Below are 20,846 nucleotides of genomic sequence, written 5' to 3' on the forward strand. Positions count from 1 at the left end.
AAACATAAATAACAACTCCAATTTGACCTTAATTGTCCACGAAATATCTCTCCAATTCTGTCACAAGAACAAGGAAGCGAAACTAGCAATGAATTCGGGTTGTTATGCACTAGAATTACTTTAGAAGACTTGAAATCACCTAGGGTTGATATTAAAAACTTGAAGGAGTATTTACAGAACATAAAACACTTAAAACAACCTCCCACACGAGCTGGAACAACACAAAAATCAGCAACAACAAGAAGAACAAGAAACTTACTAGCGCCACGGGATTCCCGACACTTGATTTGTGTTGTTTGCCCTTTGTTTGGGTCTTGGATCACGAGAGAACCTTGAGAGAGTGTTTTTAGGGTTCTAAGGTCTGAATATACTGAAAAATAATGACTTAAAACGGGGTTGAGGTATCTTATATATATCCATATGTCTTAAACTGCCTATGTGGGCCCCATAGAAAGCTTCTTGGCGCACTCTCACGAAAATGCGAATATCTCTCTATTCCGAGATCGTATCCACGAACGGTTTACTGCGTTGGAAACTAGACTCATAGATATTAAATTTTGTAGGTAGAGCACCCCATAATTATAAATATATTGGGAGCAACATGTAGTAACATTTGACCTAAAGTTTAAGTAAAATTATAAACATAAGTTGCGACAACTTTTATCGACTTTGTTTCATAACTCGCTTGACTTCAAGACTTATGATATAGATATTATATGATTCAAATACATTAAAACATAACCTCTTGGGACAATTAATTACCTTTATTGTTACCCGAAAATACGGGTTACAATATCCTTGATTCGTTTAACTTCTAATACTTGTTAACCACTCTTATACACCCTTGTATCGTTTAAACTAATAGGATTAACTTCTTATCATCTCAAAGATAATCTCTTCTTGGATTTACGTCGACTAACTTACGGTGTGATCTAAGGTACGCGAATTTGGGTTGTAACACCAATCTCCTGATTGAACTTGATAATTGCTATTTTTATGACGCAATTGCCTGATTTGAGCTATGATAGCACACTTTGCACATGCATATACCTTAGCATGTCACTTATACCAGACCAGGAGTATGAAATTTGATATTCATTGATAATATACATGTATTCTTGTATATTTGTTTCCTGTGTGATATGGTTTAGACTAGTAGCACGTGACCATGCCATGCGGTGATATTGAGCCTGTAACCATGTAAGGCCCCGTAAAATTTTACCTAAAACCCAGGGTTACGTGATGCCAAGATAGACTTATAGCGCGTTCGGGAGTTTAAGAATTGTTTTTTGGCAGAGTAGGGCGTTTCTGCAATCCATCCTGCGGTCGCAGAACTGATTTGCGGACTACAAATTTGCCGTTGAGTGTTGCAGAGATCTGGGAAACTTTGTGATGATATTTTTGCGGTAAATTATGCGGCCGCATAATCATTTCGCGGGCTGCACATTCGTCGCAGAAGCCAACATAAGAAACTTCGGAAGGCGGTTCTGCTGTCCATTATGCGACCGCAGACCTGTCAGAAACCCAACCCGAACATCCCAATTTTGGGACCCTTTTCTGAGGTCCCCTTTGCGGGACGCATACCTATTTTGCGGTCCGGTCTGTGACCGTAACCCGGCTTCGTAGAGTTTAAGTTTGTAAAATTTCACCTCATCCCATTTTCATAAAAACAACTTGTGGGTTATTTTGGCTGGTCCTAACTGATATGTAGAGAGAGGGGAGTGATCTAGAGTGAGAGGGGAAGTTCACCAATCCTTGCTCAAGTCTTGAAGAATTCACAAGAACAAAGTCACGAAGTCTTCATCCAAGAGGTAAGGTTCCATACCATAGTCTTCAATTTTGAGTTTGGGGTTGAAGATGAATAATGAGAGTGTAATTCTTAGGTGTGTGTGTGTGTGTGGGGGGGGGGGGGTGTTATCTATGGATGCATGTACCAATAAAGTTGTAGGAATGTTGTTGAGCTAGAAAATGGTAGGTATTGGTTTGGGGATGAAGGAATCCACCATAGGAGGACCTTGAAACCTTAATACACACCTAGTGTTTGATAAAATGCTCAAATGAGCCGGAACTATGAACTCCTTCCCAATTTGTGTTCAATTTTGCTATATCTCTAAATAGATCAAAGTGGCTATGAATTCCGAAACATCGTAGTAATTTAAAAAGCTCGATGCGAGGTATGTTTGCTAGACTTCTCTTTTAGAATTGAAACCCACAATGTCCTTGTAAGTCCCGAGTTGTTCATTATAAATTGATTATTCCGAATAAGCCTTGTATCAAAAGATATATGTTCAATATGTATTCCAAATGTTCTTGTTATGTTATGTTCTATTTGAAAATGTGCTCGAAGCATGGGTTGCATATTTAAATATTATAACTTCAAGTCGTGATTCAAATGAAAGCTATTATTCCAAATTATGTAAGAAGTCTCAACGTGCTTAACATTCTTATTTGCTCATATGTGGACTTAAAGTCTTGAATAGAAATGCTTTATTGTTGATGATCCGTGATGATGTTTGAAAGTGAAAGAGATGAACATGAAATATGAAACACGGCCAACGTGCCAAGAGTGACATTATGTTATAGCCATTGGTGCAAATGAAATGAATGATATATAAGATAATGAAATGAGTTGTCAATCCTTTAAATAAATAAACACCCTGGGAGTATTGTTAGTCCCCGAGGAAGGGTAGGTTGAGATAACCTAACCCCGAAACTACACGTGCCAGTGTAGGAGTGAATTGTGATTGTATCCCTTTATTGGGATGAGATTGATGTGATGAGAATATTCCCCTTTATTAAGATGAGATGATTGCTATAAAAGGGTGATGTCGGTCCACACGATATTGTGGTGAGACGGCCTAGCCGGTCGGGTCGTGATCGGACGCCATGCCGCACACATGGTGGTGATTGTGCTTGAGATTATGATTGAAACAATGATTCAGATTGATATAATGATTGTTATTTTGGTTGATGTCTTTGGGTGAGATGACCTAGCCGATCGGCCCATGATCAGACTCCGTGCTAAGATTGCGGTGGTATATAGGTGCTAAGATCTCCCACCTAAAATATGGAAATTTACTTGAAAACTTGTCTTGCTCCTAACTTTATGTTTTGGTATTGTTTGAGGCTCCCATTGATTTTATGATTGTACTTCCTTGTGTTATCATTTGTTCTATTGAGAGGGTGTTTAGTCATTCATACTAGTACTATTCCATAAGTACTAACATCCCTTTTGCCGGGGCCGCTGTATCTTTAATGGATGCAGGTGGTTCCACAGGAGGCGACTTGATCATTGATAGCGGTACACCTTTTTTCCAGCTGACTTGGTGAGCCCCACTTCATATCGAGGTCGTATATCTTTTGTTCCTTGTGTATTATATTTGGAGGTATAGCCGGGGCCTTGTTGCTGGCACTATCATCATACTCTTTTGTATCTATTAGAGGCTCCGTAGACATAATGTGGGTGGTATGCTGGTGTTGGGGAAGTCAACTAGTAATGTTGTATTTGTATCACATGTTCCACTTCAAACTATGAAGGTGTATGTATTTTGAACTTTATAAATGATGTAACTAATGATAAGGAATCGGTGTTGTTCACATGATCCTCCCCGTTGTCTAATTAATGAAATGGATCTTTCCTTTATTCATGAGTGAGTTCGGGTAGAAGGCATTGTATAGGCTTTCTCGGTCGGGTCATCTCAATTGAGCGCCGGTTGCGCTCCCCGAGGTCGACGCATGACAAACTTGGTATCAGAGCCTACCTTTTTAAAGTATCCTAGGATTTCTCAAAGCCGTGTCTAGTAGATTCCTTCTTATCGGTGTGTTGTCGACCACATCTATAATTAGGAGGCTACTTGGTCATTTAGGAATATACCCTTCTTTGATGTTCTAGATCGTGCGATAAAACTGATTGTAAGATTGTTCCTCTTCTAACTCGTGCATTGCTATAAGTTTTGGTACATGGAACCTAGGAATAAATAAATAACTGGCCAAGGAGCCAATGCCGCCGCAGGAGTGGCAGTTGATTCTTTACTTGATGATGCGGGTGAGCACCCGAGGGGTGAGGATATTCCCCCGACTACTACACTGCTTGATTCCACTACACCTGATCAGACTACTCCAGTTCCTACACATACTGAGGGTGCAATGATCCCTCCAACTAATATTCCAGTTCCACCTCCAGCCCCAGCTTCTGGTCCCGATATTTTTGAGGGGAGCCATACATATGTTGGCTCAGATAGTGGCTTCTCAGGCCCAGAGATCAAATGTTGTGCCTACTTCTTCCAGTTAGCCAGGGAAATCTGCTAGTTCCAGGGTGAACAAGTTTCTTCAGTTGGATCCTCCATTGTTCACGGGTACTAATCCCGAGGAGGACTCCCAGGACTTTAGTGATGAGATGCACAAGACTCTTCGGATTATGCGTGCTACTGAGACGGAAGTAGTGGAGTTGGCTTCCTACCACCTGAAAAGGTGGTATATTCTTGGTTTGAATTGTGGGAGGAGTCCCGTGAGGAGGGCGAGGTGGAGTGAGTTCGCCGATGCCTTCATTGATCATTTCGTGCTTGCCGATACTAAGGCAGCCCGTGCCAGTGATTTTGAGTGCTTAATTTAAGGTATCTTGGGTGTGTGGGAGTATCATATGAGGTTTGCACGCTTGTCCAAGTATGATATATACATGTTGCCCACTATGGAGGCTAGAGTGTGCTGGTTTGTGTAGGGCCTTAGCCCTTTGGTTATCAATGAGGGCGCTACAACTACCTTGAATTACGATATGAACTATGGGAAGATGGTGGCATTTGCTCAAGCTACAGAGAACCGTAAGTTGAAGAATAGAATTGAGCAAAAGGGTAGCAGCAAGGCCCGATTTGCGGGCAACTTTGGTGGTTCATTTGGTGGTTGTGGTAGTAGGTCAGCATTCAGGGGAGGGTCATCAGGGCCATCCCAGGTTTTTTCTCAATCTTCGGTCAGTGCACCACAATCAGGGCCCGGTCAATAACAGTGGAGTCATTTTAGGTCGGGTTAGGGCAATAGGGGATCCTACCAATAAGGTTGGCCTGGTGGGAGATTCCAGTAGCAGCGGAGGTCCCCATGCCCTAGGTGTGGAAAGATGCACTTGGGAATCTGCTACATGGACCTACCCATATGCTATGGGTGCGGATTGAGGGGTCATATTCAGAGGAGTTGCCGTTCGTCCCGCCAGGGTATGGGCAGGGGTGCGACACAGCCAGCCAGTTCTGTAGCTACTACATCCGAAGCACCTTCTCCAGCTCGAGGCACTCTAGCACCCGCAAGGTGTGGTACAGCTAGGGGTGGTACACAGAGTTCGAGAGGACCCAGCCATTTCTATGCTATGAAGGGTTGCCAGAGTTTAGAGGCATCTCCAGATATTGCCACAGGTATATTGACTGTCCAATCTCATGATGTGTATGCTTTTATTGATCCCGATACCACTTTCTCCTATGTAACTACTTATGTAGCTATGGAATTTGGGATAGAACGAGAACAACTTCATGAGTCGTTCTCTGTATCTACTCTGATTGGTGAGTCTATTGTGGTTGCGCAGATTTATAGGGATTGTGTTGTCACGGTGCATGGTTGGGACACCATGGCCGATCTTATTGAATTGGGGATGGTTGATTTTGATGTAATAATGGGGATAGACTGGCTTTATTCATGTTTTGCCAAGCTTGACTGTCGAACCAGAACTGTTAGGTTTGAATTTCCAAATGAGTCAGTGATTGAATGGAAGAGGGATGATGTGGTGCAGAAGGGTAGGTTTATTTCTTACTTTAAGGCCATGGAGATGATTAACAAGTGGTGTATTTACCATTTGGTCTGGGCTACGGACACCGATGTTGAGGCACCTACACTTGAGTCCGTGCCGATTGTGAGTGAGTTTCTGGATGAGCTCCTTGGGATTCCACCAGATAGGGAGATTGATTTTGGGATTGATATGATGTTGGGCATGCATCCTATATCTATTCCACCCTACAGAATGGCACATGCAGAATTGAAGGAGCTAAATGAACAATTGAAGGATTTGTTAGAGAAAGATTTTGTTCGCTGAGTGTGTCGCCTTGGGGCATACAAGTTCTCTTTGTAAGAAAGAAGGATGTGTCACTAAGAATGTGTATTGACTATCGGCAGCTCAACAAGGTCACAATAAAAAATAAGCACCCACTGCCAAGGATAGATGACTTGTTTGATCAATTGTAGGGTGCTAAGTACTTCTCCAAGATTGATTTAAGATCCGGGTATCACCAATTGAAGATTAGGGAGTATGATATTCCGAAAATAGCTTTCAGGACCCGGTATGGGCACTTTTAATTCCTGGTAATGTCTTTTGGGCTAACAAATGCCCCACAACTTTCATGGATCTGATGAATCGATTCGTCAAGCCTTTTCTTGACTCCTTCATGATAGTGTTTATTGACGATATCCTTGTATATTCGCGAAGTCGAGAGGACCATGCCGATCATCTCAGGGTAGTTCTACAGACTCTATATGAGCACAAGTTGTATGCAAAGTTTTCGAAAAGTGAATTTTGGCTTGAATCTGTCACGTTCTTGGGTCATGTCATCTCTAGAGAAGGAATTAATGTTGATCCTCAGAAGATTGCAACTGTGAAGAATTGTCCTAGACCTAAAACTCCAACAAAGATTCGAAGTTTCTTAGGCTTAGCGGGGTATTACAGGAAATTTGTGGAGGGGTTCTCTACTCTTGCCTCCCTATTGACTAAATTGACGCAGAAGACGGTTAAGTTCCAATGGTCAGATGCTTGTGAAAGAAGCTTGAAAGAGTTGAAATCAAGATTGACTACGACACCGTTGTTGACTCTACCAGAGGGTACATATGGGTTTGTGGTATATTGTGATGCTTCAAGGATCAGACTTGGGTGTGTATTAATGCAACATGGCAAGGTGATAGCTTATGCTTCTAGGAAACTCAAGAATCATGAAAAGAACTATCCAACACATGACTTAGAGCTTGCGGCGATTATATTTGCATTGAAGATTTGGCGTCATTATTTGTATGGGGTCCATGTGAATATATTCACGGACCATAAGAGCCTTCAATATATTTTCAAACAGAAGGAATTGAATCTGAGGCAGAGAAGATGGCTTGAGTTACTCAAGGATTACAACATCGATATCCTATATCATTCGGGGAAGGCTAATCTATGGGCATTTTGGCTTACTTGGAGGCATATCAAAGGTCGTTGGCCAAGGAGGTTCATCGGTTGGCTAGTTTGGGAGTTCGTCTTGCGGATTCTCGTAAAGGAGGGGTGATTGTGCAAAATAGGGCCGAATCATCGCTTATGGTGAAGGTCAAGGAGAAGCAATACAACAATCAATTGTTGGTACAATTGAAGGAGGGGATTCATAAATATGAGACCATGGCCTTTTCTCTTGGCATGGATGATGGTGTACTAAGGTACCAAGGGCGACTATGTGTTCCAAATGTAGATGGTCTCCAGGAAAGAATCATGACTGAGGCTCACACTTCTAGGTATTCCGTGCACCCGGGATCTACAAAGATGTATCATGATCTTAGGGAAGTCTACTCGTAGAATGATATGAAGAGGAATGTAGCGGACTTTGTGGCAAGATGTCCAAATTGTCAGCTAGTGAAGGCCGAGCACCAAAGGCCCGGTAGGTTGGCACAAAATATAGAAATTCCAATGTGGAAGTGGGAGATGATCAATATGAACTTTATGGAGGGACTACCTCGCACACCTCGTAAGTATGACTCGATTTGGACAATTGTGTATCGACTCACGAAATTATCTCACTTCATACCTGTTAAGGCTACCGACACAGCAGAATAGTATGCTCAGTTGTATATCAAGGAAATATTCAGGTTGCATGGCACTCCAGTTTCTATTATCTCAGATTGAGGGGCACTGTTCACGAGTAATTTTTGAAAGAAATTCCAGCAATGTTTGGGTACTCAGGTGAATCTTCGTACAACCTTTCACCCGCAGACTGACGGGCAGGCAGAGCGGAGTATTCCTACGCTTGAGGATATGTTGCGCGCTTGTGTTCTTCACTTCAAGGGTAGCTGGGATGATCATTGGCCGCTCATAGATTTTGCCTACAACAAAAGTTATCATGCTAGCATTCAGATGGCACCGTTCGAGGCTTTATATGGTAGTAGATGTAGATCTCCCATTGGGTGATTCAAGATTGGGGAAGCGGAGTTGATAAGGCCAGACCTCATGCATCAGGCAATGTAGATCATTAAGGAGTGATTGAAAACTGCTAAGAGTCGTCAAAAGTCCTATTTAGATATTCGTCATAGGGAATTGGAGTTCAAAGAAGATGATTGGGTATTCTTGAAGGTTTCCCGTATGAAGGGTATAATGGGGTTTGGTAAGAAAGGAAAATTGAGTCTCAGGTATGTCGGGCCGTAAAGAATCATTTAGAGAATTGGTCTGATGGCTTAGAGGCTAGAACTACCTCCGGAGATGTCTTTAGTGCACCCAGTGTTTCATGTATCCATGTTGAAGAAGGTGGTTGGAGATCCGTCGCTTATTGTTCCGGTTGAGACTATTGAGGTTAATAAAGAATTGACTTATGAAGAAATTCCAGTTTCCATTCTTGATAGGCAAGTTCAAAAGTTGAGGAACAAAGAGATTTCCTCCGTAAAAGTATTATGGCAAAGCCAACAAGTCGAAGAAGCCACCTGGGAAGCCGAGGAAGAGATGAAGAAGAAGTACCCTCATTTTTTTGAATAGCTATATAATCGATTCTATGAAATTGTTCCCTGTGAATTATGTATTATTTGTGCAGTTGATGTTAAGGGTGTTCCTTTTTTGTAATATACTGCTCGTGAGGCCACCGTTGTCGTTGTTTTTAAGTTATGTTGCATCGTTGGGTCATGTATATGTTGTTAGGGTTGGTTTATGAGATTCTCTAATAGGTGGATAGGCCTAGTTATTGGGGAAACTATGGCAAAATATTTGGAAATTTAGGGAGTTAGTCAAAAATTTGGAACTGTTTGTGTGTGTTATAGCAGCTGAGTCACATTGGTTTCTAATGGCGGATTTTGACCCTTATTCGAGGACGAATGATCTTAAGAGGGGGAGGATGTAAGGCCCCATAAATATTTCACCTAAAACCCGCGGTTTCGTGCCAAGATAGACTTTTGGGTTGAACATCGCGTTGGGGAGGTGAAGAAATGTTTTTGGCAGAGTAGGGCATTCATGCAGTCCATTATGCGGTCGCAGAACTGATCTGCGGACCGTAAATCTACTATAGAGTGAAGCAGAGAACTGGGCAACTTTGGGATGATATTTTTGCGATCAATTATGCGGCCGCATAATCATTTCGCGGGCCGCACATTTATCACAGAAGACAACATGAGAAACATCAGAAGGAGGTTATGCGGTCCATTATGCGACCGTAGAACTGGTCTGCGGACTGCAGACCTGCTGCAAACCCAACCCGAACAACCCATTTTTGGGATACGTTTCTATGGTCCCCTTTGCAAGACGCATACGTGTTTTGCGGTCCGGTCTGCGACCACAAACCCGACTACGTAGAGTTTAGGTTTTAAAAATTTCATCCGATCCTATTTTCATAAAAATAACTTGTGGGTTATTTTGGCTGGTCCTAACTGATATTTAGAGAGAAGGGAGTGGTCTAGAGTGAGAGGGGAAGTTCCTAAGTTTATTGTTTACCAATCCTTCCTCAAGTCTTGAAGAATTCACAAGAACAAAGTCACAAAGTCTTCATCCAAGAGGTAAGGTTCCATACCCTAGTCTTCAACTTCGAGTTTGGGGTAGAAGATGGATAATGGGGAGTGTAATTCTTAGGTGTGGGGGTGTTATCTAGGCATGCATGTAACAACAAAGTTGTAGGAAGTTTGTTGAGCTAGAAAAGGGTAGATATTGGGTTGGGGATGAAGGAATCTACCATAGGAGAACGTTAAAATCTTAATGCACACCTAGTGTTTGATAAAATGCTCAAATGAGCTGGAACTATGAACTCCTTCCTAATTTGTGTTTAATTTTGCTATATCTCTAAATAGATCGAAGTGGCTAAGAATTCTGGAACATCGTTGTAATTTAAAAAGCTCGATGTGAGGTATGTTGGCTAAACTTCTCTTTTAGAATTGAACCCACAATGTCCTTGTAAGTCCCGAGTTGTTCATTATAAATTGTTTATTCCGAATAAGCCTTGTGTCAAAAGATATATGTTCAATATATATTCCAAATGTTCTTGTTATGTTATATTCTATTTGAAAATGTGCTCGAAGAATGGGTTGTATATCTAAAAGTTATAACTTCAGGTCGTGATTCAAATGAAAGTAATTATGCCAAATTGTGTAAGAAGTCTCAATGTGCTTAACATTGTTATTTGCTCATATGTGGACTTAAAGTCTTGAATAGAAATTCTTTGTTGTTGTTGATCCGTGATGATGTTTGAAAGTGAAAGAGATAAACATGAAATATGAAATACGGCCAACGTGCCAAGAGAGACATTGTATTATGGCCATTGGTGCCAATGAAATGAATGATATATAAAAGATAATGAAATGAGTTGTCAATCCTTTAAATAAATAAACACCCTAGGAGTATCGTTAGTCACCGAGGAAGGGTAGGTTGAAATAACCTAACCCTGAAACTACATGTGCCGGTATAGGAGTGAATTGTGATTGTACCCCTTTATTGGGATGGGATTGATGTGATGAGAATATTCCCCTTTATTGGAATGAGATCATTGCTAGAAAAGGGTGATGTCGATCCACATTCCATTGTGGTGAGACGTCCTAGCCGGTCTGGTCGTGATCCGACGCCATGCCGCACATATGGTGGTGATTGTGCTTGAGATAATGATTATTATTGTGGTTGATGTCTTTGGGTGAGACAGCCTAGCCGATCGGGCCATGATCAGACTTCTTGCTAAGATCGCGGTGGTATATCAGTGCTAAGATCTCTCAACCTAAAATATGGAAATTTACTTGAAAACTTGTCTTGCTTCTAACTTGACGTTTTGGTATCGTTTGAGGCTCCCATTGATTTTATGATTGTACTTCCTTGTGTTATCATTCGTTCTATTGAGAGGGTGTTTAGTCATTTATACTAGTACTATTCTATATGTACAAACGTCCATTTTGCTGGGGGCGCTGCATCTTTATTGGATGCAGGTGTTTCCACAGTAGGCGGCTTTGATCATTGATAGCGGTACACCCTCTTCCTAGCTGACTTGGTGAGCCCCACTTCATATCAGGGTCATATATTTTTTATTCCTTGTGTATTATGTTTGGAGGTATAGCCGGGGTCTTGTTGCTGGCACTATCATCGTACTCTTTTGTATCTATTAGAGGCTTAGTAGATATAGTGTGGGTAGTATGTTTGGGCTCAATATCACAATCCACTGGGCGTGGTTTGTCATGCCTCGACCTCGAGGAGCACGACCGGCGCTCAACCTAGATGACCCGACCGAGCAAGCTTGTACAATGCCTTCTACTCTAATTCACTTATGAATAAAGGAAAGATCCATTTCATTAATTAGACAACGGGAGGATCATGTGAACAACACGGATTCCTTATCATTAGTTACATCATTTATAAAGTTCAAACTACATACACTTTCATAGTTTGAAGTGGAACGTGTGATGCAAATACAACATTACTAGTTTGACTTCCCCAACACGAGGATCTATATATATATATATATATATATATATATATACAGTATGACAATACTTTCACCACCATCGAGCTATAATTGATGGGCAGGCCCCTATTGGGCAACCTCTGATCAGATGTTAAGTTATATACCGAGCCTACTGTGGCCGAGCGCCTATGAGCGAGCCCAGAATGGCCGATATACAGATCCTAGTATGGCCGAGTACCATGAGCGAGCCTACTACGACAGAGCAGTTACACGTTTCGAGCCTTATAGGGCCGACCAACTATTTTACTTACTATATTGAGAGAGTTGAGTCAGTATTAGCAGGTAAGTATTTCTCCAGATCATCTTTGACTCCTAGTTACTGTCAGTTATTATATTATCAGTTTAGTTTCAGCTTTCAGTTATTCTATTGCCTTACGTACTCGGTACATTATTTCGCACTGACGTCCCTTTCTTGAGGACGCTGCATTTCATGCATGCAAGTTCGGATAGACAGCCTGGTAGACCTCCTTCGTAGGTGCTGTCCGTGATCAGCTTGATCGGTAAGCTCCACATCCTTCAGAGTTATCGGGTCTAGGGTTATAAGTACATATTGTATATATATATATGTATGTATATATATTATGGGTAGGTTGGGGCCCTATTCCGACCACAGTACATCCATCAGTAGAGGTTTGTAGACATATCTTGTCAGTTAGTGTAGTATGTTGGGCTTGTAGGCCTTGTATGTATATTTTGTTGGTTTGTCAGCTGTAGTAGTTATGACGGCCTTGTCGGTAGACCGGGCAGATTGTGATATTGAGCCTATGACCACACATGGAGAATTGTGATATTGAGCATGTGACCATGCCAGGAGAGTTATGATATTGAGCCTGTGACCATGCTGAACGGATTTTCATATTGAAACTGTGACCACGTTGAGCGGATTATGATGATTTGCATGTGACTTCGCCGTGTGGCATATGAATATGGATCCATCCCTTTAAGGTCACCCTCTCATGTTTCTCCTTGATGGTGTACATGCGGATTGAGAAAAAACTCAATAATGGTTTGGTACGGTTATGGAAATTCAGAGGAAAAGCTGGCTAAGTGCTTGATTTGGTTATTGCATTTCATTTTTACTTACATTTTCCTTGATTGTTTACCTAATTCATTTGCATATCTTCTTTATATGCTGGATTGTTGACTGAGCAGAGTATGTTAAGTAATTTTGTACACCAAGGTGGTTCTTTCTATGATACATGACTAATCATATTATTGTTCTGAACTTGTTGGGATTTATAAACAGTATAAGTGATTAGCGAGCAAAATTATAATTCTTGCTTCTATCACCTCGCTGAGGTTAGTTATGATACTTGCTGAGTACATGGGGTTGATTTTACTCATATTACACTCTACACTTAATTGTTGCAGATCCAGGTGTTGGACCGAGCCGCCAGTAGCTAAGGCTTATTGCTGAGTTTGCTATCTGAGAGACAAGGTAGAGCTACATATCGGCCGCAGTCTTGGAGTCTCTTCTAATTTTGTACTGTTGTCTTTATTTCAGACAATATTATTATATCGCATTTCAGACTCGTATTTCTGTTTTAGAGCTCATGACTCTGCATTTACTAGCTCTGGGGGATTTGTTATGTATCGACGATGTTGTTATTGTTAATTGGACTTAGACTTGTACTATTTTTGTGTACTCAGTATTTATATTTCATTTTGTAATGCTTGGCTGTCCTAGCAAGTAAGTTAGGTGCCATCATTGCCGGTTGATGGTTTTAGGTTTGACAAGTTGGTATCAGAGCCCTAGATTCACAGGTTCTACGGGTCATGAGCAGGTTGAGTAGAGTCTTGCGGATCGGTACGAAGACGTCTATACTTATCTACGAGAGGCTACCTAACTGTTAAGAATTTTCACTTTCTTGCATTCTTATCGTGCGGATTTGTTATTTCCGAAGTTTGAACCTTTACTCTTCTATTCTCTCACATATGGTGAGGACAATTCTGCCGGATCGGGCGGGTAGGCACCAGTACCACTAGGCAGGGCCACTAGAGGCCGGGGTCAAGGTGGGGCTCGCACTACAGCTAGAGCAGCACTTGTGGAGCCACCAGACGCTCTAGTGGAGGAGCAGGTTCTGGATACTGTTGAGCCGTTGGGACCAGCTCAAACACCGGTGGTACATATTGTTATACTTGGTCTTCAGGAGGATCTGGATCAAATCTTGAGTGTGTGCACAAGTTTGGCTCAGTCGGGTATGGTACCAGTTACCTCACATGCCGGGGGAGTAGCCCAGACTCCCGCCGCCCATACACTGGAGCAGCTCAGGGTTATCAGACATTAGGGGTGTTACCAGTTCAGTCAGTTGTTATTGCCTAAGATGAGGTTGGTCCATCTTTGTCCGATAAGGAGCAAAAGAGATTGAAGCAATTTAAAAGGCTTGATCCTCCCGAGTTCAGTGGAGGAGAGTCAGAGGATGCTCAAGGTTTTTTGGATCAATGTCATTAGATTCTTTGCACTACGGGCATTGTGGACACTAGTGGAGTTTCCTTTACTACATTTTAGTTGACAGAGGCAACCTATAAATGGTGGCAGACCTATGAGTCAGGCAGGTCAGCTGGCGCAACACCGCTTACATGGCATGAGTTCTTGTTTCTCTTCTTAGAGAAGTTTATTCCACAGACTCATAGAGAGAAGCTGCATAAAGAGTTTGAGAAGCTACGCTAGGAGGGTATGATTGTGACCCAGTACGAGATGAGATTTGAAGATTTGGAACTTCGTGCAGTATAGTTGGTTCCCATTAAGTGGGAGAAGATCTGAAGGTTCATTGATGACCTCAACTATGGTGTAAGTTACAGCTTGGATCGGGAGGCCGAGACGGATGCTAGGTTTAACTAGGTGGTTGAGATTGCTAGATGCTTAAAGTAGGTTCGCAGGCTTGAGCATGAGCAGCGGAAGGCTAAGAGGCCTCGTGGTTCAGGTTCTTTTGGTAATGCCTCATCTGGAGACAGTCACATTACAGCAGTGGTTGTCCTTTTAGACACATACATGTAGCTCGTCAGATTCCTCATGGTTTTTCAGTTAGCCACAGTTCATACAATGCTCGTCCAGTTCAGTCATCATTCAGTGTGCTGCCGGCACAGAGTTCTTACCGTGCTTCATCTGCTCAGGGTTTCATAGGCAGTTCTTTGGGTTATTAGGACCTGTTGCCTTATATGAGGGGTTGTTTCGAGTGTGGAGACTTGAGTCATCTCAAGAGGGATTTCCCCAAACTTCTGGCTAGGGTTCCACACCAGAGCCTGCAGCCTATCATTTCAGCACCAACAACTACAACACCTGTACAACTAGCTAGGAATTGGGATCAGTCAGTTCGAGGTAGCCCTAGTGGGGGAGGCCGATCAGGCGGTGGTCAGGACCATTGTTATGCGTTTCTCGCCATACCAGAGACAGTGCTTGCAATGCCGTGATCACAAGTATTATTTCTGTGTGCCACATGGATACTTTGCTCGTTATTTGGATATGCTTCATGATATTTTAGATATACTCGTTCATGTATCTACACCGCTGGGTGATTCTATTGTGGTGGACCGTGTATATCGATCTTGTATGGTGAACATTGGGGGTTATGAGACTAAAGTTGATTTATTATTGCTCAGCATGGTAGATTTTGATGTGATTTTGGGCATGGATTGATTGTCACCATATCACACTATTCTTGATTTCCACGCTAAGACCGTGACATTGGCTATGCCGGGGTTGCCGAGGTTGGAGTGGAGAGGCTCCCTAGATCATGTCCCTAGTAGAGTGATTTCATATTTAAAGACTCAATGGATAGTTGGAAATGGGGTGTTTGGCCTATTTGGCCTTTGTAAGGGATGTTAGTGCTGATACTCCTACTGTTGAGTCGGTTCTAGTAGTGAGGGAGTTCCCAGATGTGTTTCCTGCAGACCTGCCGGGCTTGCCACCCAACAAGGACATTGATTTTGGTGTTGATTTGGTATCGGGCACTCAACCCATCTCTATTCCACCGTATCGCATGGAACTAATGGAGTTGAAGGAGTTGAACGAACAATTACAGGAGTTGCTTGATAAGAGTTTCATTAGGCCTAGCGTGTCACCTTGGGGTGCACCGGTACTATTTGTAAAGAAGAAATATGGTTCTATGAGAATGTGCATTGACTATAGGTAGTTGAAAAAGGTTACTATCAAGAACAAGTACCCAATACCGCGTATTGACGATTTGTTTGATCCGCTCGAGAGTGCTAGAGTATTGTCAAAGATTAATTTAGATCGGGGTACCATTAGTGGAAGATTCGGGCTTCAGATATTCCAAAGACGACTTTTAGGACCTGCTATGGTCGTTATGAGTTTCTAGTGATGTCTTTTGGGCTGACCAATGCCCAAGAACCTTTTATGTACTTTATGAACAAGTATTTCTACTTTATATTGATTCCTTCTTCATAGTTTTCATTCACCTCGGGAGGATCATGAGCAGCATCTGAGGATCGTGCTCTAGCCTTTGAGGGAGAAGAAGCTATAAGCTAAATTCTTCAAGTGCGAGTATTGGTTAGACTCGGTGGCATTATTTGGCCACGTAATGTCTAGTGAGGGGATTAACGTGGCTCCGAAAAAGATTGAGGCAGTTCAGAGTTGGCCCAGACCATCTTCTGCTATTGAGATCCGGAGTTGCCTCGGTTTAGTTGGGTATTACCGTCGTTTTGTGGAGGAGTTTTCATCTATAGCAGCCCCATTGACTAGATTGACACAGAAGGGTGCCCAATTTAGGTTATTTGATAAATGTGAGGAGAGCTTTCAGAAGCTCAAAACTGCCTTGACTACAGCTCAAGTTCTTGTTTTACCTTTGGGATACGGTTCTTATAAAGTCTATTATGATGCTTCATGGATTGGTATTGGATGTGTGTTGATGCAGGAGGGTAGAGTTAATGCTTATGCTTTGAGTCAGTTGAAGCCCCATGATAAGAACTACCCAGTACACGATTTGGAGTTAGCATCTTATAATGGTGGATTTTAATCACTTATTAGTACCTTCTTGCTTTAGTTTTAGTCCGAAAATGTTGATTTCTGTTCCCAAAACTAATGAAATTGTGCAAATTACAAGAAAGTTGGAGAATTGGACTTTAATGAATAAATCTAACTCAAAAAATAGTGTTCCAGCTTATAAGGTAAGAAGGAGCGCAGCAGGCCAAAAGTGTGGCTCGTAGAAGTAATTCTACGGCCGCAGAATTCTCTATGCGGCCACAGAACTGGTGTTGATGCTCAAATGATTATTGAAGCAAAGTGCGAACCGCACACAATCTGTGCAACTGCAAAACATGGTCGCACTGACAAGAATTCAAAAAGTTCATAGAGTTTGCAAAATGACCAAGTATGAAGCCTTTCCAAGAGTGCAGTTGCAGAAAGAAAAGTGCGGCCGCAGAAGCTGAAGTGCAGTCGCAGACCAAATTGAGCGGCCACCGAATTCCACAACCTACAGAACCAAGTGAAGTGCGGACCGCATATGGAATTGTGCGGCCACCGAACCTCCCGAAGGGCATTTTTGTCAACGGATTTTGGGCCACTATAAATAGACGGGAATCACTTTTTAGGGCAAGTTTTGTAGTTTTCTGAGCTGTAGCCATTGTAGTTTACCACTTTTGGAAATTTGTGACGAATTTGGGTTAAAAACACATTAATGTATCATTTTAATTTTGTACTATGGATTTAATTAGTGTTTCTTCTTTATTTTCTTCCATTTCTATTATGAGTAGCTAGATTTTATAGGGTTGTGACCCAAACCTAATGTGTAAAACTTATGGGTAATTAATCTAATGCTTGTTTATGATTGGGTTTTTGTTATTTAGCCTTGTTCATGTATTATTTCTATAATTAATGGTTGCAAACATTGATTCATGCCTTTTTGACTTGGTTCTTACTTGAGAAAGAGGGACCTAGTCTAGAAAAACTTAGCTAACAAGAAATAGGGCTAGTTAAGGTTTTGACTAGCCTAATTAAAGGGTTTGAACTAGAGATAGGGAAAACCCGACATGATCTCATATTAACTGTTTGACTTGATACCCAATTGGGCTTGAGAAAGCCAATTTGGGCAAAATCACTCTAAGACCGAGAGGTATTGATTGGGTAACTTAGAGTTGAGAGCTATAATACACCCCGATCACTAAAACCAGCGTTATCGTAATTAACCCATTAGGCTAACACCTAGGTGAAGGTTACATCACTAGGCATTTTACCCATTTGAAAAACAACAAAAACAATTACTTATTCTCTAGTTTCTTTTCTCTAGTTAATCATTGTTAGTATAGATTGTAGAAGTAAATTACAATAAGATCTTGTTTGGAAGCGTAATTGAGCTATTTCTTCTACACTTATCAAGCGTACATCCTAACACCCACATTTAACTCCCTAAGGTAATCGACCCCGACTCATTATTGGGTACTATTCTTCCAACGATCTCTTTCACTCATTTTTGAGTGTGGATTTAGCGTGGATCAATTTTTGGCGTCGTTGTCTGGGATTTTTAATGGTGTTTTCCTTCCGTGTTACTAACTTGTTGAAGAAATTATAGGTACAAACATGGCAAACAATGAGCTCAAAAATATGCCTTTGGGGGACTTGGATGGTGAGGAGGAACAACTCGATGAGGTACCTCAAGTGCCACAACCTAATCGGCAAGGCCGGATGCCAAAAGACAATGTGCCCATACCACCCCCACCTCCACCACATCCACCACAAGCGGCTCAACACCGGATATTTCCCAACGAAGGTTGTGCTAGTGCAATAGTCCCTCCCCGTATTAGGGAGGACAACTTTCAAATCACCAACATGATGCTCACTTTGCTTGAGCAACGAGGATTCTTCACCTGTGTACCAACTCAAAATGCTTACAAACATTTGAAAGGTTTTGTGGATACATGTTGGGGGAGCAAGCAAACTAATATTTTCGAGGATGCATTGAGGCTAAGGCTTTTTCTTTTCTCTATATGGGGTAAAGCTTTAGATTGGTTGGAACATTTTCCGAACCATTCAATACACACTTGGGATGAGTTGGCGGCCAAGTTCATTGCTAAGTTTTTCTCTCTCCGACACATGGATACCCTTAAGGATGAAATCTTAGCATTCAAGCAAGAACCGAATGAACCACTACACAAAATTTGGGAATGTTATAGAACAATGGTTAAGGAATGTCCCAACAATGATATGATAGATAACATGTTGCAACAAACCTTCTATCATTAGATTAACACAACCAACCATTGTGTAGTGAATCAACTAGCAGGTGAAAACTTCATGACAATGTCTTATGCGGAGGCATGTGACATTCTAGATGAGATGGCGGAGACGTCATTGGCTTGGCATCCAAGGGCAATGTCCCACAAGGTGATCCGAATATGATACACCTCCACAAAGAGTTTCAAGTCCATGGGCAAACCATTGCCTAATTGACAACAACCATGACTCAAATAGGAAAGGCTCAACTAAATCAAGTGCAAGCTCCTAAGCAAGTTCATGCTATGGAGGGAGTTAATGTTTTGGTGAACAAGAAAAGGACTAAGGGTCCACAAATGCAAACGTGAGTGGAGAACTATGTGCAAGATGATGGCAATTTTGATCAAGATGATTCTTATAATGAGCATGAGGAGGAAGTTCAATATGTGAACAATTTTCAAGACAAAGATACAACTTCGCAGGCTCAAATGAACAACAATGGCGACCACAAAATAACCATGGTAATTGGAGTTCTAACAACCAATGGAAATTGGCATAATAACAACAATCAAGGAAATTGGAGTGGAAACAACCAAGGAAATTGGGGAGGCAACAATCAAGGTGGTTAGGGAAATAATCAAGGTAACCGGGGGTCGGGTTCTCAAAGGCCCCTAATGTATCAACAACCAAGCAACCCACCTCGTTATCCTTCCCATGGTTCAAGTTCTTCAAATAATGATATGGGACGTATTGAGAATATGTTCAAGTAAATGATGGAAAATAATGCCGATTCGGATGCCCAACTTGCCTCTCACACCACATCAACCCGTAATCTAAAAGTTCAAATGGGGAAAAGCTCTCAAGCTCTAAATTCTCGTCCTAAGGGCACACTACCAAGTGACACAGTGGTGAATCCAAAGGGTGGTAACAATACGGGGTATGCTATGGAGGTTATCACAAGAAGTGGAAGAGGAAGGAATGCACCTTCCTCAAGTGAAAGGCGACTTGTTGATGATGACCAAGTGATGCAAGAAGAAGAGATCCCAAACAATGTTTTTCAAGCAAATAAGGAAGTTCAGATTGATATTGATGATAGTGTTGAAGAGACTCAAGAGGAGGTGAACCTGTCTAGGAAACACATCATTGACATACCGGAACCGGTAGTGCAAAAGGTGAAGGAACCATTGCCTAAGCCTCCACCTCCATACCCTCAAAGACTCACCAAGCAAAATGGTGAGAATCCATTCAAGAAGTTCATTCCAATGATGAAGATTCTTTCAATCATTGTGCCATCGGTAGAAGCTTTGGAACAAATGCCCGGTTATGCAAAGTTTATGAAAGAACTTGCGACCAAGAAGCGGTCGATGAGTTTTGAAACTATTAAGGTCACTCATCAAGTGAGTACAATTGTTTATTCAATGGCTCCTAATTTGGAGGATCCCGGTGCTTTTATAATTCCTTGTATAATTGGGAGTGCCGAGTTTGCTAAAGCTCTTTGCGATCTTGGGGAAAGTATAAATTTGATGCCCTATTTGGTTTTCAAGACTTTGGGAATTGGGCAACCAAGACCCACTTCTATGAGGTTGCAAATGGCCGATCGTACCATGAAGAGGCCGTTGGGTGTGATTGAAGATGTTTTGGTCCGGGTTGATAAATTCATTCTTCCGGCGGACTTTGTTATTCTAGATAATGAATTTGATTATGAAGTGCTTATCATTCTTGGGAGACCTTTCTTTGCTATGGGTAAGGCTCTTTGTGATGTAGAAGCCGGAGAGCTCACTTTCCGGGTTGGTGATGAAAAAGTGGTATTCCATGTGTGTAAGTCCATGTGGCAACCAAATAGCAATGCAGTGTGTTCTTTTGTGGACTTAGTGACCAATGTTATTATTGATGATACAAGTGCTACAATCAATGTCGGTGATATGTTGGAGTCCATTTTTCTCAATTTTGATGATGACGAGATGGATGGTTTCATGCAATACGTGAACTCTTTG

General features: G+C 41.8%; 1 protein-coding gene across 1 annotated transcript; it reads left to right on the forward strand.

Moving 5' to 3' along the window:
* Positions 1 to 16,225: 16,225 nt before the first annotated feature.
* LOC138898943 (uncharacterized mitochondrial protein AtMg00860-like) lies at positions 16,226 to 16,660 on the forward strand. Its single transcript, XM_070185053.1, has one exon. The coding sequence runs from the start codon at positions 16,226 to 16,228 to the stop codon at positions 16,658 to 16,660; it is 435 nt and encodes a 144-aa protein (XP_070041154.1).
* Positions 16,661 to 20,846: the final 4,186 nt, after the last annotated feature.

Source organism: Nicotiana tomentosiformis, chromosome 9, assembly GCF_000390325.3.
Source record: "Nicotiana tomentosiformis chromosome 9, ASM39032v3, whole genome shotgun sequence".
NCBI classification, from domain to species: Eukaryota; Viridiplantae; Streptophyta; class Magnoliopsida; order Solanales; family Solanaceae; genus Nicotiana; species Nicotiana tomentosiformis.

Bases quoted from the DNA above. Each gene is read 5' to 3' on its own strand.
- LOC138898943 (XM_070185053.1), top strand. From the start codon at position 16,226: ATGTCTAGTGAGGGGATTAACGTGGCTCCGAAAAAGATTGAGGCAGTT.